Below are 10,632 nucleotides of genomic sequence, written 5' to 3'. Positions count from 1 at the left end.
TGTAAAGAATTTATTCGTAAATCAGGGTGGAAAATAAGTATTTGGTCAATAACAAAAATACAACTCAATACTTTGTAACATAACCTTTGTTGGCAATAACAGAGGTCAAACATTTACTATAGGTCTTTACCAGGTTTGCACACACAGTAGCTGGTATTTTGGCCCATTCCTCCATGCAGATCTTCTCGAGAGCAGTGATGTTTTGGGGCTGTCGCCGAGCAACACGGACTTTCAACTCCCGCCACAGATTTTCTATGGGGTTGAGGTCTGGAGACTGGCTAGGCCACTCCAGGACTTTCAAATGCTTCTTACGGAGCCACTCCTTTTGTTGCCCGGGCGGTGTGTTTTGGATCATTGTCATGTTGGAAGACCCAGCCTCGTTTCATCTTCAAAGTTCTCACTGATGGAAGGAGGTTTTGGCTCAAAATCTCACGATACATGGCCCCATTCATCCTGTCCTTAACATGGATCAGTCGTCCTGTCCCCTTGGCAGAAAAACAGCCCCATAACATGATGTTTCCACCCCCATGCTTCACAGTAGGTATGGTGTTCTTGGGATGCAACTCAGTATTCTTCTTCCTCCAAACACGACGAGTTGAGTTTATACCAAAAAGTTCTACTTTGGTTTCATCTGACCACATGACATTCTCCCAATCCTCTGCTGTATCATCCATGTGCTCTCTGGCAAACTTCAGACGGGCCTGGACATGCACTGGCTTCAGCAGCGGAACACGTCTGGCACTGCGGGATTTGATTCCCTGCCGTTGTAGTGTGTTACTGATGGTGACCTTTGTTACTTTGGTCCCAGCTCTCTGCAGGTCATTCACCAGGTCCCCCCGTGTGGTTCTGGGATCTTTGCTCACCGTTCTCATGATCATTTTGACCCCACGGGATGAGATCTTGCGTGGAGCCCCAGATCGAGGGAGATTATCAGTGGTCTTGTATGTCTTCCATTTTCTGATGATTGCTCCCACAGTTGATTTTTTCACACCAAGCTGCTTGCCTATTGTAGATTCACTCTTCCCAGTCTGGTGCAGGTCTACAATACTTTTCCTGGTGTCCTTCGAAAGCTCTTTGGTCTTGGCCATGGCGGAGTTTGGAGTCTGACTGTTTGAGGCTGTGGACAGGTGTCTTTTATACAGATGATGAGTTCAAACAGGTGCCATTCATACAGGTAACGAGTGGGGGACAGAAAAGCTTCTTACAGAAGACGTTACAGGTCTGTGAGAGATTTTCCTTGTTTGAGGTGACCAAATACTTATTTTCCACCCTAATTTACAAATAAATTCTTTACAAATCCTACCATGTGGATTCATGGATTTTTTTTTCACATTCTGTCTCTCACAGTTGAAGTGTACCTCTGGTGCAAATTACTGACCTCTGTCATCATTTTAAGTGGGGGAACTTGCACAATCGGTGGCTGACTAAATACTTTTTTGCCCCACTGTAATTATACACACATCCTAATCAGCTGACTTGTATTGTTGACTCATGACAAATGATAAATTTATGAGTGTGATCCATTGTGATCATATCTTAGATTACCATGACCTGGATGACTGAGAACCACACAGATGCTTGGCAATGATGATTTCCAGTTGAAAAACTGGGAAGGTGTAGTGGAGAGAATTAGTGCCTGACTGTCTTGATGGACATGAATCCAGCCACAGCTCTGCTATAGGAGGAGATACCTGGTTGAGAATAATCTGGTTACCTCGATGCTCTGGCATCATTTTCTGGTTGTTGAGTCTCCACATCCACTGGTGCAGGAAATACAGAAGAAACTGGTTAATTTTTTGGGTGGAGGATACCATCGGCTCAAATTTAAGACTGTTTAAAGGCAGACAGGGACTGACTGACCTACAGAGTCGCATTACAGCATTTCATATTCAGACTGCTCAGCATTTCTTATACTGCATTTACACTCAACAAAAATATAAACGCAACACCTTTGTTACTGCTCCCATTCCCCATGGGATGGACGTAGAGACCTAAAATTCATTCCAGATACACAATATAACCATCCCTCCCAAACAGTGGTCACAAATCAGTCCAAATGTGTGGTAGTGGGCACATCTGCTATATTGAGATAATCCATCCCACCTCACAGGTGTGCCACATCAGGATGCTGATCTGACATCATGAGTAGTGCACAGGTGTACCTCAGACTGCCCACAACAAAAGGCCACCCTGGAATGTGCAGTTTTTTTGCGCTATTGGGGGTCTGGGGACCCAGAACCGGTCAGTATCTGGTGTGACCACCATTTGCCTCATGCAGTGCAACACATCGTCGCATGGAGTCTATCAGATTGTCAATTGTGGCCTGTGGAATGTTGGTCCACTCCACTTCAATGGCTGTGCGAGGTTGTTGGATATTCGTGGGAACTGGTACACGCTGTTGTATACGCCGGTCAAGCACATCCCGAACATGCTCAATGGGTGACATGTCCGGTGAGTATGCTGGCCATGCAAGAACTGGGACATTCTCAGCTGCCATCTGCCCTGAACAATGTGAACCATGATTCATCCGTGAAGCGCACACCTCTCCAACGTGCCAGACGCCATCGAATGTGAGCATTTGCCCACACAAGTCTGTTACGGCGACGAGCTGGAGTCAGGTCAAGACCCCGATGAGGACGACGGGCATGCAGTTGAGCGTCCCTGAGACGGTTTCTGACAGTTTGTGCAGAAATTGTTTGGTTGTGCAAACCAATTGTTCCAGCAGCTGTCTGGGTGGCTGGTCTCAGACGATCTTGGAGGTGAACCTGCTGGATGTGGAGGTCCTGGGCTGGTGTGGTTACACGAGGTCTGCGGTTGTGAGGCCGGTTGGATGTGCTGCCATATTCTCTGAAACGCCTGTGGAGACGGCTTATGGTTGAGAAATGAACATTCAATGCACGGGCGACAGATCTGGTTGACATTCCTGCTGTCAGCATGCCAATTGCACGCTCCCTCATTGCTTGTGGCATCTGTGGCATTTTGCTGTGAGACAAAACTGCACATTCCAGGGTGGCCTTTTGTTGTGGGCAGTCTGAGGTACACCTGTGCACTACTCATGATGTCAGATCAGCATCCTGATGTGGCACACCTGTGAGGTGGGATGGATTATCTCAATATAGCAGATGTGCCCACTACCACACATTTGGACTGATTTGTGACCACTGTTTGGGAGGGATGGTTATATTGTGTATCTGGAATGAATTTTAGGTCTCTACGTCCATCCCATGGGGAATGGGAGCAGTAACAAAGGTGTTGCGTTTATATTTTTGTTGAGTGTATAAGAAATGATTTTTTTATTTTTCTGTCTGACAGAAACTTCCAGTTCTGTTCTTGAAAACTATAAAAAATGTACAATATGGTGCTAATCTTTTTTTGCCTGTGTTTGTGCCAAAAACAAACAAAGCAATGGTCCTGGCTCAGCTTCGGCGCCTAATAAGCTCATCACTGGACCCACTTCAGTTTGCCTACCAGCCTGGCATTGGAGCGGATGATGCCGTCATTCACCTCCTACATCGTTCCCTCGCTCACCTGGAGACCGCTGGAAGCACTGTGAGAATCATGTTCTTTGATTTCTCCAGTGCCTTCAACACCATTCTTCCCTCGGTTCTAAAGGACAAGCTGGTGAACTCTGGAGTGGACCATCACCTCACTACCTGGATCCTGGACTACCTCACCGACCGACCACAGTATGTGAGGACTCAGGGCTGTGTGTCGGACAGGGTCGTCTGCAGTACGGGGGCCCCACAGGGAACGGTTCTGGCTCCGTTCCTCTTCACCATCTACACTGCAGACTTCTCCCACAATTCCACCCAGTGCTTCCTGCAGAAGTTCTCTGATGACTCTGCAATAGTCGGCCTCATCACTGATGGGGACGACAAGGAGTACAGAGGTCTGACCCAAGACTTTGTGGACTGGTGCCAGCTGAACTACCTCCAGATCAACGCCAGTAAAACCAAGGAGCTGGTGGTAGACTTCCGCAGGCACAAGCATTCTCCACTGCAACCACTGAACATCCAAGGTATGGACATTGAGGCTGTGGACAGCTACAGGTACCTTGGTGTTCATCTGAACAATAGACTGGACTGGACTCATAACTCAGACGCCCTCTACAGGAAAGGGCAGAGCAGGCTGTACCTGCTGCGGAGACTCAGGTTGTTTGGAGTGGAGGGCCCACTCCTGAAGACCTTCTATGACTCTGTTGTGGCTTCTGCTATCTTTTATGGCGTGGTCTGCTGGGGCGGCAGCATCTCTGCTGGGGACAGGAAGAGACTGAACAGGGTGATCCGAAGGGCCAGCTCTGTTCTAGGATGCCCTCTGGACCCAGTGGAGGTGGTGAGTGACAGGAGAACGGCGGCTAAGCTGTCATCCCTGATGGACAACATCTCCCACCCCATGCAGCAGACTGTGACAGCACTGAGCAGCTCCTTCAGTGGGAGACTGCGGCACCCACGGTGTGGGACGGAGAGATTTCGCAGGTCTTTCCTCCCCACTGTTGTCAGACTCCATAATAAAGACTTTAACTGATCAAGCACACACATCCATACATATGCAATAATACTAAGTGCAATAATCCTTTCTGGCATCGTTGTATTTTTACTCAGTTGTATATAGTATTTGTATTTGTATTCTATTTTTATCTTATTGTATATTTATTTTATTTTATTCTACTGTATATAGTATTTTATTCTATTCTGTACAGTTGTGTACTGTATTTATTCTTATTGTATTCTAATTTTTGCCTCATAACTTTTGCACTGTCCACTTCCTGCTGTGACAAAACAAATTTCCCACGTGTGGGACTAATAAAGGTTATCTTATCTTATCTTAAAAAAAACAACCAAACTTGGATTCAGAGATGTTTAGTCTGAACTTACTTTTGGGATATTTCTCCTGCATGGTGATTTAATTTCTGTTTCTCAGGAACAGGGAATGGTAAATGGACCTTTTCTTATTTAGCACTTTTCTACTCTGTCTGAGCACGCTTAACACAACCTGCCTCATTCACCCATTCACTGAAGCACATTTTGCTATGCTTTTTCTATGTAAGTGCATTACTAGAGCCACCCCTATAACAGGGGGGAAGGTTAGTTTACTGAGAAGGAAATGACTTTATCAGAAATGAACAATGATGTCTGGCTTCCAATGAAACCTGAAGACCAGCCAAGAGTCACATTCTCTAGCTCTCACTGTCATTAATCCCGCCCAGTTACCCATTGTGAGAATACAGGATCACATCCATGAAAAACAACTTTAAATGCCTCCTTCTCCAGAACACATCTGCAGAATCCCTGATAAGGAAAGAGACTCCATCTTCAAGCTCCCTTAAATGCAAAGTGTGCACAGCTCTAATTTATTTATTTATTCTATTGGTATTATATTTTATAGGTGATTTATTTTTGGGGGTAAAAGACACCAAAGAGGTATTCACTTAAAGCAGTAAGTGTTGCTTTGTATGTAAAAATCTTTATTTGCTTGTTGCATGAAAAATGAATAAGAAAACTGAGAAGCTTGTAGGATTAACACTTTAAAAAATACTTTAATAAATTGAAGGAAACAGAAAACAGTTTCTCCTGTTTTCAGTGAGTATTAAACATGGATGCTCAATTTAAATAAAAGTTTCAATCTAGTTATTCACTCCTTGAAGAAAACATACCTAATGTTGCAAATATCATATTAATGGTTGTGAATGCATTTGATTTTATTGCAGAAAATAATAAAAATAGTTAACATATGCTGTTTTATTGTAAAACTATCTGTTCGTTTGCTCATTTATTTCCCACCAACTCCAAACTGTGAGTTCAACATCCACAATGAATATTTTAATAAACAAATAACTGTAGTGAATTTAAGGTTAAAACAATATAAAACAAGCAAAAGGTTTAAACGTGCTTTGCATAACACATTAAAGTAGATCACAGATAATAATATTATTGATATTATTTGTTGTTACAGTAACAACAGCAACCTGGACACTGCAAATAAAATAAAACTGTGAATAATGAAAAAAATATATAGGAGTCAATAAAGAAATTTATAAAAGAAAATCAGGGTTCACAGGATTCCCGCTCTAATCTGTGAAAAAGTCGGAGAGACTCCTGTAGCCTTTGCAGAGCCGAGCAGTAAACCCGATCATGGAGTACAGACCTGCAGGTTACGAAAGAGGGATTATGAAGGCGCGTCCACCGGGAGAATCAGATATTTTGTTACTGAAGTACTTAGGAATGTAGCTCACAGTCTTGCTTTTAAAAATCAAAGCTGTTTTATAACATGACCATAAATGCAAATTTTATATGCAAAAGTCTGAAATTGCTTGACATATGAGAAATGAACAGTGGAGAAGAAGAGAACCGGCTCATGAAAGATACTGCCGTATCTGTAAAACAAAGTGGAGCCACTACATGGTATGATCATATATGACTGAGTAATAGTAGCATTGTTTAATAATGTAACTGCTTATAGAAGTAGCAGGGTAAATTCTCAAATTTCCAGTGATATACCCTCTGCTTAGATTCAGTTAATGCTGGAAAACTGATTGGCAGGTGCTTCAGAGTGCTACTGTGCAATTATATAGTTTTTCCCATTATCTCTGAACCTCTGAAAATGGAGGACTGCTTAGAAAAGGGTCAGAAGATTACTGCTACGAGAGAGCAACTCGTACAATTTTCGCAGTGCAAAGGAGTAATCCAGATCATACTAGTACAAAACGGTTATAAATAAGGAATGTTGAGGGAGGGAGCCTCCACTGGGAAAATCAGCTATTTTGTTACTCAAGTACTTGGGAATGTAGCAAAAAATATGTAATTATACACACATCCTAATCAACTGACTTGTATTGTTGACTCATGACAAATGATAAATTTAGATTAGATTACCATGACCTGGATGACTGAGAACCACACAGATGCTTGGCAATGATGATTTCCAGTTGAAAAACTGGGAAGGTGTAGTGGAGAGAATTAGTGCCTGACTGTCTTGATGGACATGAATCCAGCCACAGCTCTGCTATAGGAGGAGATACCTGGTTGAGAATAATCTGGTTACCTCGATGCTCTGGCATCATTTTCTGGTTGTTGAGTCTCCACATCCACTGGTGCAGGAAATACAGAAGAGACTGGTTAATTTTTTGGGTGCAGGATACCATCGGCTCAAATTTAAGACTGTTTAAAGGCAGACAGGGACTGACTGACCTACAGAGTCGCATTACAGCATTTCATATTCAGACTGCTTCCAATGAATGGTAAATGGTAAATGGCCTGTATTTGTATAGCGCTTTTCTAGTCCCTAAGGACCCCAAAGCGCTTTACATATCCAGTCATCCACCCATTCACACACACATTCACACACTGGTGATGGCAAGCTACAATGTAGCCACAGCCACCCTGGGGCGCACTGACAGAGGCGAGGCTGCCGGACACTGGCGCCACCGGGCCCTCTGACCGCCACCAGTAGGCAACGGGTGAAGTGTCTTGCCCAAGGACACAACGACCAAGACTGTCCAAGCCGGGGCTCGAACCGGCAACCTTCCGATTACAAGGCGAACTCCCAACTCTTGAGCCACGAATGAAACGAATGAAACCTGAAGACCAGCCAAGAGTCACATCCTCTAGCTCTCACTGTCATTAATCCCGCCCAGTTACCCATTGTGGGGGCGACCGTGGCTCAGGGGGTTGGGAAGCGTATCTGTAACTGGAAAGTCGCCGGTTCGATCCCCGGGCTCTCTGTCCTGGTCGTTGTGTCCTTGGGCAAGACACTTTACCCTACCGCCTACTGGTGTTGGCCAGAGATATGGCGCGATATGGCAGCCTCCCTTCTGTCAGTCTGCCCCAGGGCAGCTGTGGCTACAACCGTAGCTTGCCTCCACCAGTGAGTGAATGTGAGAGTGAATGAATAGTGGCATTGTAAAGCGCTTTGGGTGCCTTGAAAAGCGCTATATAAATCCAATCCATTATTATTGTGAGAATACAGGATCACATCCATGAAAAACAACTGTAAACGCCTCCTTCTCCAGAACACATCTGCAGAATCCCTGATAAGGAAAGAGACTCCATCTTCAAGCTCCCTTAAATGCAAAGTGTGCACAGCTCTAATTTATTTATTTATTCTATTGGTATTATATTTTATAGGTGATTTATTTTTGGGGTTAAAAGACACCAAAGAGGTACTGCTTTAGTATTTAAATATTTACTACTTTGGTATCATAACTTAAGTAACTGAGGACTTTTCTGAGTTAGTGCACTTAGTGGTCTCTTCTCATTGGATTCCAGCTCAGTCTGAAGTCTGACCATCATTTTGACCTTCTATTAAATCTTCTATGCTTGATTTCTCTTTTCTATTCATCAAGACTTCAAAAACCATATAATATCAGGATTACTTTTTAATGTTTTGTGTTTGTGTTATGATGTTTTTTACTTCCTAAATCATGATTTTTATTGTAAATTTTCTGTGATATATGTTCTTCTTCTCCCATGCATGATGAAAGACGGATTTTGCCTATTTATTTTGTTAAGGGAACGGGGGTTGGAGCTCAGGGAAATGTGAATCATTTCCTCAGAAATGACCATCGGTCTGTGATAAAAACAAAGATCCCTCCCTCATCCACACTCTCTAACAGCCAGCCTATAAAAGTCAAAGCAACATCAAATTCTAGGACCGCAGAGATAAACCCAGCAAGGCTTCTTTATAATTTAATATCCATTTTATACACAAGGACAGCAAACATGGGCTGTGGATGTTCAACAACAGCTCAGCTGCAGAAACAACCTGTCTTTGAATCTAAGGAAGCTGCTCAATGTGTTTACAGGATCCCTGCTCTTCTGTATGAGAAAGAAAGTAAAACTTTACTTGCCTTTGCAGAGCAGAGGAAGACTTCAGATGATGCCAGCGGAGAAAAGCTGGTTATGAGAACAGGAAAGATGAAGGAGGATTCTGAGAAGACGGTTGAGGTAATAGTGATAATCAGCCATTTCAGTTCTAAATTACTTGTTAGTTACGCTCCTGTTCTGAACTGTTCTGTTTTATTTACTCCTGAACAATCTCTCTTTTAGTGGTCAGAGCTCAAACAGCTGGAAAAGGCACTTATTAAAGGATACCGTCCAATGAACCCCTGCCCGGTGTATGACAAGGTCAACAACAAACTTTTCCTGTTTTTCATCTGTGTTGAAGACTGCATCACTGAGCATGACCAAATAGAATACTATGACAACAGGACCCGTCTCTGCTACATCACAAGTGAGGATCTCGGAGAAACCTGGAGCGATGTGACCGATTTGACGGACAAACTGAGTGAAATAAAAAACTGGTCCACATTTGCTGTTGGGCCAGGCCATGGTATTCAAACAGAGAGTGGTAGACTGATTATCCCAGTTTATGCTTATTGCAGAAGTACTTGCCTCATGAATTGCTGTTGTAAACCAGTTGCATGTTCGTTCAGTTGCTGTTGTAAATCATATGCACTCTCACTGTATAGTGATGATCCTGATAAAAGTTGGAAATTTGGTCAAACGTTGCAATCAGAATCAGGCGAATGTCAAATGGCAGAGGTCTATGAAGACACCGGCTCCAGTTTCATTTATTGCAATGCTCGAAGTTTTTGCTCCTCTCGAGTGGAAGCTGTCAGTGTGAATAAAGGTTTTACCTTCAGAAAATTCAGATGCACTAAGCTTACAGAAACAAAGTGCTCAGGATGTCAGGGAAGTGTGGTCTCCTTTCCAGCTCAAGAACAAAGTGGAACTGCACAAAGTGAAACAAACCAAAACAAGTGGCTGCTGTTCACACACCCAACCAGTAAATTGCGCAGGTTTGATCTTGGTGTGTATCTGAACAAATCCCCACGTGATCCAAAGGCATGGAGCGAACCCTGCATCATTAATGAGGGAGCCAGTGGTTACTCAGACCTGGCTTACATTGATGATGGCTGGTTTGCATGTCTGTTTGAGTGTGGGCAGCAGGAAATACATGAGCAGATAGCCTCTGTTGTCTTTAGCTATAAAGACATCACCAAGAAATAAACTGAAGAAAAGAAAAGAAAAATATAAAAAGAATAATTTTTATTCAGGTGTGTAGATGAAAAGATTCATATGTATATGTGCACGACTTAAAGCAGTAAGTGTTGCTTTGTATGTAAAAATCTTTATTTGCTTGTTGCATGAAAAATGAATAAGAAAACTGAGAAGCTTGTAGGATTAACACTTTAAAAAATACTTTAATAAATTGAAGGAAACAAAACAGTTTCTCCTGTTTTCAGTGAGTATTAAACATGGATGCTCAGTTTAAACAAAAGTTTTAATCTAGTTATTCACTCCTTGAAGAAAACATACCTAATGTTGCAAATATCATATTACAGTTTTCGCCCGTTGCTTGAACACATTTTGCAAAACTTCGCTCATTGTGCCAAAACTCTAAACACAAGTGAACATGACACAACACTGGGAAATATACCATTCACATTTGTGCCAAATTGAAACTCTCAAAACCTAAACTCTGCTGTCAAAACCTAACATTTCTTTGTCAAAATGTAACTGTTGACAAAATGACACATACTTGCATCATATGCAAACACTTACAGATCAGGGGGAACACACTAGTCTACTTTATATAAAACACTGCAGTCTTTGATTTTCATCGTTTATTCAG

The 10,632-nt window shown here is 42.8% G+C and overlaps 1 protein-coding gene across 1 annotated transcript; it reads left to right on the top strand.

Annotated features, from left to right (window-relative positions):
- The first annotated feature begins 8,637 nt into the window (after window positions 1-8,637).
- On the top strand, window positions 8,638-10,300 carry LOC101463696 (sialidase-3). Its single transcript, XM_012923722.5, has 2 exons — window positions 8,638-8,942; window positions 9,045-10,300. The coding sequence occupies exons 1-2, from the start codon at window positions 8,718-8,720 to the stop codon at window positions 10,005-10,007; spliced, it is 1,188 nt and encodes a 395-aa protein (XP_012779176.3). The 5' UTR covers window positions 8,638-8,717; the 3' UTR covers window positions 10,008-10,300.
- The last annotated feature ends 332 nt before the right edge of the window (window positions 10,301-10,632 follow it).

This window comes from Maylandia zebra, linkage group LG6, assembly GCF_041146795.1.
Source record: "Maylandia zebra isolate NMK-2024a linkage group LG6, Mzebra_GT3a, whole genome shotgun sequence".
Lineage (NCBI taxonomy): Eukaryota > Metazoa > Chordata > Actinopteri > Cichliformes > Cichlidae > Maylandia > Maylandia zebra.
This window is presented reverse-complemented; position numbering and strand designations above follow the sequence as displayed.